The sequence below is a fragment of the Zophobas morio genome, unplaced genomic scaffold, assembly GCF_036711695.1.
Source record: "Zophobas morio isolate AGI-343-1 ecotype UQ-CSIRO unplaced genomic scaffold, CSIRO_AGI_Zmor_V1 ptg000004l, whole genome shotgun sequence".
NCBI lineage: Eukaryota > Metazoa > Arthropoda > Insecta > Coleoptera > Tenebrionidae > Zophobas > Zophobas morio.
The window spans coordinates 7332486-7347084 of NW_026972109.1; the positions used below are offsets into that span (position 1 = coordinate 7332486).

The 14599-nt window shown below is 29.7% G+C and overlaps 3 protein-coding genes across 4 annotated transcripts in view; 2 read left to right on the forward strand and 1 right to left on the reverse strand.

Annotated features, from left to right (window-relative positions):
* Positions 1-10666, reverse strand: part of LOC135139784 (protein FAM107B) — a 40861-nt gene extending 30195 nt beyond the window's left edge. Inside the window, exons 1-2 of the mRNA XM_064070131.1 lie at positions 10574-10666; positions 10396-10496 (exon numbers count right to left, since the gene is read on the reverse strand). Of these exons, the coding sequence (XP_063926201.1) occupies positions 10396-10437 (42 nt within the window). The 5' untranslated portion in view covers positions 10438-10496; positions 10574-10666. The remainder of the gene's footprint in view (positions 1-10395; positions 10497-10573) is intronic.
* Positions 10667-10690: 24 nt separating this feature from the next.
* Positions 10691-11706, forward strand: LOC135139774 (mpv17-like protein 2). Its single transcript, XM_064070111.1, has 4 exons — positions 10691-10743; positions 10793-11095; positions 11143-11381; positions 11435-11706. The coding sequence occupies exons 2-4, from the start codon at positions 10876-10878 to the stop codon at positions 11567-11569; spliced, it is 594 nt and encodes a 197-aa protein (XP_063926181.1). The 5' UTR covers positions 10691-10743; positions 10793-10875; the 3' UTR covers positions 11570-11706.
* A 57-nt stretch (positions 11707-11763) lies between these two features.
* LOC135139805 (probable serine/threonine-protein kinase kinX) lies at positions 11764-13617 on the forward strand. 2 transcript variants are annotated; one of them, XM_064070149.1, is made up of 5 exons: positions 11764-12128; positions 12876-12980; positions 13030-13116; positions 13213-13488; positions 13538-13617. In XM_064070149.1, the coding sequence occupies exons 2-5, from the start codon at positions 12887-12889 to the stop codon at positions 13555-13557; spliced, it is 477 nt and encodes a 158-aa protein (XP_063926219.1). In that variant the 5' UTR covers positions 11764-12128; positions 12876-12886; the 3' UTR covers positions 13558-13617. The 2 variants fall into 2 exon arrangements, with proteins under 2 accessions (XP_063926219.1, XP_063926228.1); XM_064070158.1 differs by lacking the exon at positions 11764-12128 and adding an exon at positions 12147-12669.
* The last annotated feature ends 982 nt before the right edge of the window (positions 13618-14599 follow it).

Consider the following 14599-nt stretch of genomic DNA (forward strand, 5'->3'; position numbering starts at 1 on the left):
TCGGTTATAATTTGCTTTTAATTGATTTAAATTTAATCACGGTCTGTGAAATGTTTCCAATGATGGGGAACGGAACTGAAAATAGCCAGTATTGTTCTGGTTTATTTAGAGACCTCCTTGAACGCTTTAGGATTATGGCATTAATAATTTAGAATCCTATTTACAGAACTTTCAACTCCTAGACGCAAACCACTCAATCACGTTATAAATCTAAAAGTATGAGTGAGGTGCCGATTTCCCGTTTCCGTCTGTTCGTCTGTAATCTGATTTAATTAATCTTTGAAATCACGTCAATGTCTTTGAAACAATCTTAATTACAGCGATTTCATCGATCTGTACACACTATAATTTTCGGTTTAGTTCAAACAGTTACTTGTGAATCGTTTTTGTACGATGTTAATTATTATGAAACCTCTTTGCAACGAGTTTGGTCGGCTTTTTTGGTGTTTTGTTGCGTTATGATGATAACATTAGTCATGAGGTCGAAAGTCAAGGTCTAAAAAATTCAAAATAATGTACGACTTACGCGTTTTCTCACTGCTTATCTTGTGAGGAATTCTTTCGTTGTGATGAATGTGAAGAACGCTTGTGAGTTTTACAACAGGTTTAGAGTAACATAAAATGGGTCTAATCTATGATTCAATCATAAATCAATTAGGTGGATTAGTAGATTTCAATTTTATACATCCCGAAGGTAAGGAAATAAAGTATTGTAAGCTTGTATGTTAATTTTTTTTTGCGCTGCCATAGTTGTAATTGACATTTTACGTTGACACGTGGCGTGTCGTAATGGCAATGAAAAAGGATCTAGCGCCGCAAAATACAAACGAGGAATTTAAGCTTTGAAAAAATAAATTGATTATCACAAAGTAATTACTACTAATTGATAATCATGTATCTAAAGTTATTATAACAAAAAGTGGCTCGAAATTTTAAAAAAGCGCAATTTAAGTTGTAATCTTAAATAGGGGAATTTGTTGATCAAAATTTGGATTTATAGTAATTTGACAGTTGACACTATTCGATGGTTTGGTTTATGTTGTTGACAACTATTATGTTATTACTATTTGTTAGTAGTTCTTGTTAATTAAAAAAACCGTTTAAACTTGACGTTATTCGCAACCTCACGCTGAATCATAATCACAAGATTCTCTCTGATCTGGAGCCGTAAATATAAATGTTTCCACTGGTAAGTATTTCAGACTTCTTGGGCTTGTGTCATTCTGCCGCTTTAAAAACGCTGTTAACTTATAAAATTTCGAATGATTTATATTATGTTTGATGCCAAGAGTGCTTTTCAGAACTGAATATCTTGTCCACAGTGTGGAGGCTTTCATGATTTCCGACTTAATTTGGAAATAAACCAAGAGCGTCGTTTCAGAAAATTCGCGTATTTTATTTTCTTCGCACCACTTGATGAATTTTTGATATTCGGCTTCATATGGACCTGCGGATTTTGCAGGCAACAAATTTGCAGTTGCTTTATCTGCAATTTTCTGAATACGTGCACGATTTTCCATTTCAACTTTGAAATTCAAAATCTAGACCGGACAAATTGACAGATTGGTATTTGACGTATTTGGTAATAAATTCAATACCAACATAATTTCGGTTCAGAAATATTTATTCTTTTAGCGATTGAAAAATGTTATTTTTTCAAAAAGGCAGCGCAAAAAATATTGTATGATACTCGTGTGAAAACTCCATTGCATTACTCACTTACATACAGCGCTCGACTGCGTCTCGCGCCGTATTCCCGTTCGTAATGCAATGGACCGTTTTCAACACTTGTAACATAAATAACTATTTCAACGAAATTCAAATTTGTACTGAAAATAGTACGTAGGAACTTTATTTATTTTTATAAAAAATTTAAATTGTCTGTGACTTGTTAAAAACGATAAGTAATAAAATATCTTTATTGAGGAAGACAAAAACAATCGATAGATTTTACTACATATAACTACGATATAAATTTGCTATTGAATAGACATTCGTGACACAAACTTCGTTCCTCATATCAAAGTTAAGACGACATTACTGACCTGTTTCTTAATTGAATATTTTAAAATAAATCAAACAATAAAATCTAAAATTGATTTACCAATACATCGTTTTTGAAGTAGTAATCAAATTTAAAAAATAAATCAGTTTATGTCACAACATAAATTTCAAAGGAGATTTACTTGGCGAAATTTTGAGATGACGTCAATAAATTTTGGTTAGAGTTTTGCGTTACGTTCAAGAAATAAAATGATATGATGAATGTTATTGCTGTATGTTTCCACAGTATTTTATTAATTCTAGAAACACATTAATTTAAACAACCCACATATTACCAACCTTGACAAAAAATTAGTGTGTGCACTTCTATTAAAATACACTGAAGTGTGAATTTGTATGCAGGTCCATCTGTTTCTTATTTTTTTTTACCTTACACTTTTTACTTCCTGAGCATAAGCTAAGTTTTTATTCTACGCATCCATACTTTTTGGAAAAAATCAAAATTTTATAACATCTTGCAATTTAGCTTTAAACGCGTAGCAATAAAATCAAATCGTCAATCAATAATTTTTCGAAAAATCTGGATTTATTTACCTTCGACTAATTTTTTTGATACCACAATTTTTCGTTTTTTCAGTTCCTTTAATATTTCAACTTTTCCATTTTTCGATGCTTCGGTTTCATAATTTTTCGATATTACAGTTTTTCATTTTTCGATTTTTCAGTTTCTCACTTTTTAATTTTTTGATTTTTTATTTTTCGTTTCAAGTTCTCGATTTTCCAGATTTTTAAATTTTCATCTTGCTGGGATTTACATCACAATTTTTCGTTTTTTCATTTCCTCAATTTCTGAAAGTTTGGAATTTTCAATCTTTGATTTCTCGATTGTCCAATTTTTAAATTTTTCAAAACTGAAAATTTTTGATTTCCGGTCCGATTTTACGATTTCTATAATTTTCAATATTTCGATTTTACAATACATATTTCATTTTTTCGATTTTGCATTTCCATTTTTTTTATTCGAAAAGTTGAAAAATCGAAAAATTGCAAATCGAAGAACTGAAAAAACGAAAAATTGAAACAATGAAAAACTAAAAATTGTGAAATGCAAAAATTCTGGATTCGTCAATATTGGAAAGTCGAAAAATTGAAAAATTAAAAATCGAAAAATTGAAATATCCAATAAATGAAAAAGTTTTAAATCCAATAATTGAGAAATAGAAAAATTCTAAAATCGTAAAATTGAAGCAGTACACAATTTTAAAATTTATAATTATTATTACAATTTACAATGAAAACTAGAAAATTTTCAAATCAATAATAATTGAAGAAAAAAAACTGGAAAATCGAGAAACCGAAAAATCTATAACTGAAAAAGCGAAGAATTAAAAAATCTAAAAGTTGAAAAATCGAAAAGTTGAAAACCGAAAAATTTCAAATCGAAAAATTGAAACCACCAAAAATTGAAAATTTTTAAATTGAAAAAAAGAATAATTATAAAATCAGGACATTCAAAAACCGAAAATTGAAAAAATAAAGAAAATAAAAAACCGAAACGAAAAAAAGGCAAATCGAAAATTCGAAGAATCGAAAAATTGAACAAATACAAATCGAAACGAAAAAAGGCAAATCGAAAATTCAAAGAATAAAAAAATTGAAAAAATAAAAATTGAGAATTCTAGAAATGGTAGAAACAAAAAATGAAGGATGAAAAATCGCAAATCGAAAAACTGAAGAATCGAATAACTGAAAAAATAAAAAAAAATTAGAAACAGAAACTAAAAACTGCAAATCGAAAAATTGAAAAATCGAATAAATGAAAAAGTTTTAAAATCCAATAAATTGAAAAATAGAAATATTCTAAAATCGTAAAATTGAAGAAGGAAACAATTTTAAAAACTATAATTCATTATTATTACAATTTACAATGAAACTAGAAAAATTTTAAATCAAAAATTCAGGAAAAAAAACTGGAAAATCCAGAAACTGAAATATCTAAAACTGAAAAAGCGAAGAATTAAAAAAACTAAAAGTTGAAAAACTGAAAAATTGCAAATCAAAAAATTACAAAATCAGGACATTGAAAAACCGAACACTGAAAAAATAAAGAAAATAAAAAACCGAAACGAAAAAAAGACAAATCGAAAATTCGAAGAATCGAAAAATTGAACAAATAAAAATCGAAACGAAAAAAGGCAAATCGAAAATTCAAAGAATAAAAAAATTGAAAAAATAAAAATTGAGAATTCTAGAAATGGTAGAAACAAAAAATGAAGGATGAAAAATCGCAAATCCAAAAACTGAAGCATCGAATAACTGAGAAAATAAAAAAAAAATAAGAAACAAACTAAAAACTGCAATCGAAAAATTGAAAAATCGAAATATTCTAAAATCGTAAAATTGAAGAAGGAAACAATTTTAAAAACTATAATTAATTATTATTATTACAATTTACAATGAAACTAGAAAAATTTCGAATCAAAAATTCAGGAAAAAAAAACTGGAAAATCCAGAAACTGAAATATCTAAAACTGAAAAAGCGAAGAATTAAAAAATCTAAAAGTTGAAAAACTGAAAAATTGCAAATCGAAAAATTACAAAATCAGGACATTGAAAAACCGAACATTGAAAAAATAAAGAAAATAAAAAACCAAAACGAAAAACGGCAAATCGAAAATTGGAAGAATCGAAAAATTGAAAAAATTAAAATTGAGAGCTTTAGAAATCGTAGAAAAAAAAAATGAAGGACTGAAAAATCGCTGATCGAAAAACTGAAGAATAGAATAACTGGAAAAATAAAAAAAAAGAAACAGAAACGAAAAATTGCAAATCGAAAAACTGAAAAATCGAATAAATGAAAAAATTTTAAAATCCTATAATTGAAAAATGTAAAAATTCTAAAATCATAAAATTGAAGTAAGCAATTTTAAAATTTATAATTATTATTACAATTTACAATGAAAACTAGAAAAATTTCAAATCAATAATAAATTGAAGAAACGAAACTGGAAAATCGAGAAACCGAAAAATCTAAAACTGAAAAAGCGAAGAATTAAAAAATCTAAAAGTTGAAAAATCGAAAAGTTGAAAACCGAAAAATTTCAAATCGAAAAATTGAAACCACCAAAAATTGAAAATTTTTAAATTGAAAAAAAGAAAAATTATAAAATCAGGACATTCAAAAACCGAAAATTGAAAAAATAAAGAAAATAAAAAACCGAAACGAAAAAAAGACAAATCGAAAATTCGAAGAATCGAAAAATTGAACAAGTAAAAATCGAAACGAAAAAAGGCAAATCGAAAATTTAAAGAATAAAAAAACTGAAAAAATAAAAATTGAGAATTCTAGAAATGGTAGAAACAAAAAATGAAAGATGAAAAATCGCAAATCGAAAAACTGAAGAATCGAATAACTGAAAAAATAAACAAAAATAAGAAACAGAAACTAAAAACTGCAAATCGAAAAATTGAAAAATCGAAATATTCTAAAATCGTAAAATTGAAGAAGGAAACAATTTTAAAAACTATGATCAATTATTATTACAATTTACAATGAAACCAGAAAAATTTCGAATCAAAAATTCAGGAAAAAAAACTGGAAAATCCAGAAACTGAAAAAGCGAAGAATTAAAAAATCTAAAAGTTGAAAAACTGAAAAATTGCAAATCGAAAAATTACAAAATGAGGACATTGAAAAACCGAACATTGAAAAAATAAAGAAAATAAAAAACCAAAACGAAAATGGCAAATCGAAAATTCGAAGAATCGAAAAATTGAAAAAATAAAAATTGAGAGCTTTAGAAATCTTAGAAAAAAAAATGAAGGACTGAAAAATCGCAGATCGAAAAACTGAAGAATAGAATAACTGAAAAAATAAAAAAAAAGAAACAGAAACGAAAAATTGCAAATCGAAAAATTACAAAATCAGGACAGTGAAAAATCGAAAATTGAAAAAATAAAGAAAATAAAAAACCAAAACGAAAAACGGCAAATCGAAAATTGGAAGAATCGAAAAATTGAAAAAATAAAAATTGAGAGCTTTAGAAATCGTAGAAAAAAAATGAAGGACTGAAAAATCGCAGATCGAAAAACTGAAGAATAGAATAACTGAAAAAATAAAAAAAAGAAAAAGAAACGAAAAATTGCAAATCGAAAAACTGAAAAATCGAATAAATGAAAAAGTTTTAAAATCCAATAATTGAAAAATGTAAAAATTCTAAAATCATAAAATTGAAGTAAATAATTTTAAAATTTATAATTATTATTACAATTTACAACGGAAACTAGAAAATTTTCAAATCAAAAATTGAGGAAAAAAAAACTGCAAAATCCAAAACTAAAAAAGTGAAGAATTAAAAAATCTAGAAGTTGAAAAATCGAAAAATTGAAAACCGAAAAATTTCAAATCGAAAAATTGAAAACTAGAAAAATTAAAAATTTTCAAACTGAAAAAAAGAAAAATTATAAAATGAGGACATTGAAAAACCGAAAATTGAAAAAATTAAAAAAATACAAAATCAAAACGAAAAAAGGCAGATCGAAAATTCGAAGAACGGAAAAATTGAAAACATAAAAATCGAAGCGAAAACAGGCAAATCGAAAATTCGAAGAATCGAAAAATTGAAAAAATAAAAATTGAGAATTCTAGAAATCCAACAGAAACAAAAAAATGAAGGACTGAAAAATCTCAAATCGAAAAACTGAAGAATGGAATAACTGAAAAAATAAAAAAAAAGAAACAAAAACGAAAAACTGAAAAATTGAATAAATGAAAAAGTTTTAAAATGCAATAATTGAAAAATGGAAAAATTCTGAAATCGTAAAATTGAACAATTTTAAAAACTATAATTAATTATTTTTACAATTTACAATAAAGAAAAAAAAACTGGAAAATCGAGAAACTGAAAAATCTAGAACCGAAAAAGTGAAGAATTAAAAAATCTAAAATTTGAAAAATCGAAAACTCCAAAAATCATAAAATCAGAACATTGAAAACCGAAAATTGAAAAAATAAAGAAAATAAAAAACCGTAACGAAAAAAGCCAAATCGAAAATTTGAAGAATCGAAACATTGTAAACTGAAAAATTGCAAAACGCAAAATTAAAAACTCCAAGAATTGAAAATTTTCACATTTAAAAAAGAAAAATATAAAATCAGGACAGTGAAAAACCGAAAATTGAAAAAATAAAGAAAATAAAAAACCGAAACGAAAAATTGCAAATTGAAAATTTGAAGAATCGAAAAATTGAAAAAATAAAAATTGAATAGGTACTCCAGAAATTTTAAATCGCAAAATTGCAAACTCTAGATATCGTAGCAACAAAAAAATGAAGGACTGAAAAATCGCAAATCGAAAAACTGAAGAATCGAATAACTGAAAAAATAAAGAAAATAAGAAACAGAAACCAAAAACTGTAAATCGAAAAACTGAATAAATGAAAAAGGTTTAAAACCCAATAACTGAAAAATAGAAAAATTATAAAACCGTAAAATTGAGGAAGTAAACAATTTTAAAAACTATAGTAAGTATTATTGTTACAATTTACAATGAGAACTAGAAAAATTTCTAATGAAAAATTGATGAAAAAAAACTGGAAAATCGAGAAACTGAAAAATATAAAACTGAAAAAATGAAGAATTAAAGCATCTAGAAGTTGAATAATTGAAAACCGAAAAATTGTAAATTGAAAACTGCAAAAATCGAAAAATTTCATAGTGAAGAAAAGAAAAAATATAAATCAAGACATTGAAAAACCGAAAATTCAAAAAATGAAGAAAATAAAAAGCCGAAACAAAAAATCGCAAATTTGAAGTATCGAAAAATTGAAAAGATAAAAAAGTGAAAACTCAAGAAATTGTAGAAACAAAAAAAAAATGGAAGCCTGAAAAATCGCAAATCGAAAAATTGAAGAATCGAATAACTGAAAAAATAAAGAAAATAAAAAACACAAACGAAAAATTGCAAATTCAAAAGCTGAAAACTCCAGAAACTCAAATCGAAAAATTGCAAAATCGAACAATACAAAATCTAAAATCTGGAAAATTCAGAAACTAAAAAATTTAAACTTAACTTTTTTATTGAGGATATCAGAAAACAAAAATCGCAAACAATATTTACAATGTTTCAAATAAGCGGGATTTGTAGAGCTGTACTTCAGGGGTGAGGAAAATTCTGTCAAAATAACCTTTGGCCCATTTTTTACGTTATATATTCGTTATGACCATTAAACAAAGCTTCACGCTTAATCAGAAACAATGCTTAATCAATATTTTTTTCACAATCTATCGCTTATGTTAACAAAGAAACATTATTCATGAAGTTTTTTTAGCAAAACAAACAAAAAACAATTTTAAAGCCTGTAAAAAATTTAAATCTATTCAACATCCTCTACAAAACATTTTTCTTGTCTACCTCTTTCCACTACACCTTCTCCAGTCGTCAACATATCTAAACCACGACCTCTTCCGACAGCCAAAGCCGGCTTAATAGGTGAACGAGCGATAAAAAACCACAGCGTAATTCAGCAGCTCGCGATTATCTCTCCGATTAACTCAACACTTAAAAGTCATCACTGACACAAAAAACAGACCGAATCGATGCGTAACCGACTTAGAGAAATGCAAAGCTAGAAAGTAAAGTGACATTCTATCATTCCACCAGCACGACAAAGAAAGCCGTACCAAAAGTGCACAAAACAGAAAAAAAACTAAACTCCAGAACGAAGCAAGAAGGATAAAACGACCACATCCGGAATTCTGTTCCGGCAGAAGGCGGACATGTGGTCTCCAGGTTTAAATGCTTGTTTGGAGCACTTTCCACAGTTCAAATAAACGATTTGTTCGAACGGGCTTTTGTGGAAGTGTGAAACGGAAGATCTAGTAAGGGTGAAATGTGATAGCCGTGAGGGTCGGATTAAAATAGGGGTTAAATTATCGGGGGGTTATTTGACCGCCATGGGACGTAATGATGCGGAGAATGGGTTCGGGATTTTTTCGAAGTGGAGATGGGGAAAGCTGCAAGATGATACTTTCATCATAAGAAGTTTGCCGGGTTTCAAATGTACTTAATTATATAATACTTCGTTTTGTGGAATACAATGATTAGCGGACTTTTTAAAGTAATAACCACTTAAAGCCACTTTAAGAATTCAAATGACCAATTCAGACGTTTCTAAAGATAAATCTCTTTCAGTTATTCAAATTAAATAACAATGGAAAGTTGTCGATCTCAAATTCACTTTCAGTAACAATGATTATTATTGGGACGTTGACGCCTTTCAATGACATTCAATGAAGTAACGTTTTCACTAGTTTAAAGTACAACTTTCCTTGGAGCCACTAAAACGTGATTACATTTTTACACTTGATTAATTATTATTAACAGCTCCATAAAAATATCAAACCTATTGAAAACCTGTACCTTTCAAACCACTTCGCTGGGAAAATACGACATTTTGCAGTATAATGTTAACATAAATGTTGTTAATGGCGTTGTGAACTTGAATTAGTGGACTTTCTTGGATTTAATCTGCAAATTTACATCTATACTGACACTATAAGCCCATAAACAAATGAGTAACATGTTTCAGTACATAAGGCAGATAGAAGTTCAAATGAAAGGGACAGAATGCTATTATGATTCTTATGTTCAAATGAATAAAGTCGGAGATTGAGCTACCTGGGCCATGTGGTTCCAAAAGTGGACTTTAAGCATAACGCTTACAATAAATCAAGCAAGCCAAAGTGCAAAGGAAATCACATGACAGTACTTTTATTTGTTAAGTAATTAAAACACTGTTAATTCAGGAACTAACTGCTAACACTGACGTCACCAAATTTCCTTTAAAATAATATCCTTTACACTCATTAACCTTCAGTTTGGAGTTAATTCAGTAAAAATACTGCCTTCAGATACTCATAATTATTCAGAAAGGGATTATCACATTCATTATGGTCAGTGTTAAGCACAGATGAACATTTGTGACAAAAAATATGTACAATGCTACTTATTTTCGAGTCTAGTTAAATCATTGGTAAGAAATATGTTTCATCATAGAAATTCTTCGCCTCTAAGAAATAATCAAACAATTTTGTTAAGGATAAACACATCAGTTTTAATATGTATAATACAACACTCTCATGGCATTGATCTATTTTGAAAATTTCAAGGAAATTAATAGATCGTTCCTAAAATATAACAGAAAAATTGGACGAACCGTTTATTATGTTAGATGACATAATCAATTTTTTTTGTATCTTTCACGGGTGTGTCTGTAAACTGTTTACTACATTATTCACATTGTTTATGAGTGAAATTATAGTAACAGTGACCCCCACTCCCCAATGACTGTTACGCCCTTGCTTTCCCCACAATAAAAAATAAAAATTACCTGGCCATGGGGAGGGCGTGCAGTTTCTGGGGAGCTCGGCATTTTCCACACTTTTTTATCATTCCGCTTAACGTTTCGCCCGTTTTCGCCGTCTTCGGAGTCTTAAATCAAAAAAAAAATTCAATCAATAATACTTGTCGTAAATTTAAACCCGCACTAAAAACCAGACACTACTCACCCAAATCAGCTGTAATTCACGATAAACAAAAAGCCGATCACTCACAATTAATTTAAACAAACATTTTCACATTATTTACAATTAAAAACTAACGCCATTTATAAACAAAACTGACAGCTGGTCCATCTGACTGACGCCAGCGCCCCCATCAACTGTCAAATTTGAAAATGGTGAAAATCAAATATTGCACAATCAGATTAATTTCCGCTGCTTTTATAGACCTGCGCTGCTGAAAAATAATGTAAATTGGAAAACCTGGTGGCTAGTGGAAATTTTCAAATGCGGGATAACATAACCTCAAAATGTTGCAAAGGGGCTGTCGATTGTTGCGTAAATTTTCAACAACGGGGGTGGTTCGAGCTAGGATTCGGTGGACAATGAATGCAGCGTTTGGGAAGTATTTATTAGCCACTAATACTGTAAGTTCTGGCGTACTTATGCTTTTGGGAGACTTAACCGAGCAGGAATTGCACCACGATATTGAACAGGATGATTCTCCGAGATACGATTTCGCGCGACTTGGTAATGACAGTTTAATTGTGTTCTCAGATTTCAGGGTTTGTTTTTAGCTAGGATGTTCACTGTTGGTTTGGCTATGGGGCCCGTGCACCACTATTACTATGGGTATGTGAATAAACTGTGGCCTCGTCGCAACTTGAATAACGTTTTGAAGAAAGTTTTAGCTGATCAACTTGTTATGGGTCCTATTTGTATTCTACAATTCTTCTATACAATAGGGGGTTTAGAAATGAGACCTTTGAAAGATATAAATCAAGAAGTGAAGGCGAAATTTTTCACAGTGTATGCGGTGGGTTTTCTAATTTTTGGTAATATAGGTTTGATCATGTGAGTGTTTTTTAGATGGATTGGTGTATATGGCCCCCTACACAGTTTATTAATTTTTTTTACGTCCCGCCCAGGTACCAGGTTATGTACGTTAATTTTGTGACAATGTTGTATGATGTTTTTTTGTCATTTGTGAAGCATGATTTTTGATATAGGGGGTAATTAGGAGACAAATTAATTTAATGGTATAATTTAAGAAATCGGAGTGTACAGTCGGTAATTGTAGTGGAATTTGATCATTGCTGTGACTAGATATGCAACCAAATATACACTGAAATGCATACAAATTTGTTTTTTAATTTTTGTAAAGTATGATGTTACTGACTGTAACTTTTTCCATTGTAATTTAAGATGATGAAAAAATATTGAATTTTCAATTTTCCTTCAAGTTAGTAGCAACCATACTTTATTGTCATTAAATTTGAATTAAGGACGTAATGAGTGACCTTAAATTTACTGGTTGTGCCGCTGGGGCGCTACAACTCGACAAATTTTCTTTAGTAATGGTACGACTCTGTGATTATCATTATCGTATAACAGGGTAATGTACACAGGGATCCGATTTGGTTGGCAACATTTTTTGCTACGTTGTTCAACAAGTTGTATTTTTGTATGGTGGTCAAACCAATTTTAAAGTTGTAAGTTAGGCTTTTTCTCCTCTAGGAAGCCAAACAGTAATTTTAAATAGTGTGAGCAGTCATTTTCAAAGGTAAGTGTTAAATTTTATTCCACTCATCACATTGTCATTATAAACGCAAATGTGTAAGTAACGTAAAGTCAGCTCCTTCATAATTAACCGTATCTGTCATTTAAAAAAATAGTCACATTTTCCAAATTGGCAACTCAGATTTATGAAGTTGACGTTGATTTGTTGTATGTCAATATAAAAACATTATGCGTCATCGGATGTCGTTCAAGGTACAAAAGTTGTACTTTTAGTTGATTATTGACATCGACACAAAAAATCTACCCCTAGTACTGTGGCGTCCAATTTGAAAAATTAAATTTCGAGCCGAAAAATCGCATTTGAAAAATAAAAAATTATCTTAAATTAGTGGGTTTGGTGGAATAGTGATAAAAATCACCCTTAGGTTGGTAGTTCTAGGGTGTTTTGTAAGACAGCGCAGGGCGCAGGTAGTTTTTAAAAGGGTCCATTGGGGGTGGGGTGGGTATTCTGTGCTCGGCTCGTGACCGCACTTGTTGTGATTTGTTGTTTTGGTGTTGTGAACGTAAGCACGTGCGAAAATTAGGTATGTGGGTTTTGTTTGTAATTTCACCAAAGGGCAGTTGTTTAAACAAAAATAGCGCCATTGGCCCCCTCAAGAAGTGTAATTAGTAAAAGACCAGTTATTTAACGATTTCTTCAATTTTCTTTTATTGTTTGTAAATTCACTGTTCATAGTTTTCATCTTTACATTTGAACGGATTTTTTACTCTAGTAATTTCACTGTTGTAGCATTCGTTACCATGAATCACACCTTAAGAAGCCGCCAATTAAATCCATGTGACGAACTATATTGGAAAAGTCGGGGATGGCCGCAGCGGCCCTATAATTGGCGAGGTAAAATTAACAATAAAAACAATGTAAAATAAACACGTAATTTTTTTAGAAATTTTAAACAATCCAATCCTGAACCCTAAAAATATCGAGTTCTGGACGGCAAGAGGATGGAACCATCGTCCTCATGACTGGTATGGTAAGTTTTCACTTGTTTGTTGTTCTTATTTTCTTACAACAAATTAGTTGATCACTTTTTTCAATAGCGCAGTGCTTCATTTTTCCTTTATTTTAGAACGAATATATGCTCATGATGACGAAGACACTGATGACGACGAGTCCGACATTTATAGCGAGGCAGATTATAGTGATGATGATTATTATTACTCTGATGAAGATGATTTTTACTACAGTGATGAAGATGAATCTGAAGAATGTGATGAAGACTATTACAGTGATCAGGATTACGATGAATATGAGGAGGAAAGATTAAGAAGTCTGCAAAACAATCCCAACAACGTGGAATATTGGCGCCTGCGAGGTTATTTGTCCCGACCCTCCAACTGGCGAGGTAAACAATGAAATTTCTCAGAATTAAAAATATAACAATTTTGTTACAGAACTTGCATACGGTTATTAATAATATGATACTCGATGTTGTTTTTTATAAATTTTTATCTAAATATAAGTATTTTTCTAACACCAGATGCGTCATTTCAAGCTTTCACGCACAACTTTTTTTTCACCTTTATTAATAAAAATCTTTTCGTTCAAAGTTGACCACTAGCATATCTTCTGCCCATGGCACACAAAGTTATTCTGATAAGATAACGTCAGGCCACAACCTGAAGCACAAAACACATTTATATTTTCCATAAAATCAGATGTTGTTATTTTATATGTCATAACTGATAACAAATTAAGAAGCCGACAGATAAATTGTATTTTAGGAATAAGGACATCCGAAACGACCTCTTAAATGGAGAGTAAATATGCTATAATCATTCTACAATACAAAAAACAAAAAATGCACAATATTCTAACGCAACTTAGGTACGTTATTTATTCTCCCAAGTAACTTTCTCGTTATTTTCAGAAAGTGAATTTAATTTACAAAGTTGTAACAATATTAGTACCAGATGGTAACGCAATGTGTAGATGACGTGCAAGGTAAAAAAAAAATTGAAATTTATAAAATAATTTTTCAGTTTTTACAGAGAAAGTTTAACTAGTACTGTGGCAAAGTAATCATGTTTATGATCATCACATTTATACAAATTCTGTTGTCGACCTTATTGGGGATAACGATATCGGTGATACAAATTACAACAACTACTGTGTCTGTGATGTACCAGTTCGTCGTAGTTGTTACTAGTGTTTTAAAATTTTTACTCTGGACTGTTTCTGATGGAGAAATAACTACTAAGTAAATCGTTGAATTGGATCTAGTATGTTGTAGCAACACAAATGATCAATTCTGTGACTTGTGGGAATTTTAATAAAGGCATACTTTAGTCTGCGTCAAAGCATATTTTAGCTAAAAATAACATAAGCACCAATTAGCGACTCAAACACTGACCTTCCTTTGCCATTTCATTGATAAACCTGCATATACCAAACCACGCAGTTTTTCTAAGTCGTTTCACTTCGTCCGATTCCGTACTCACTCGGATCCGGAATTT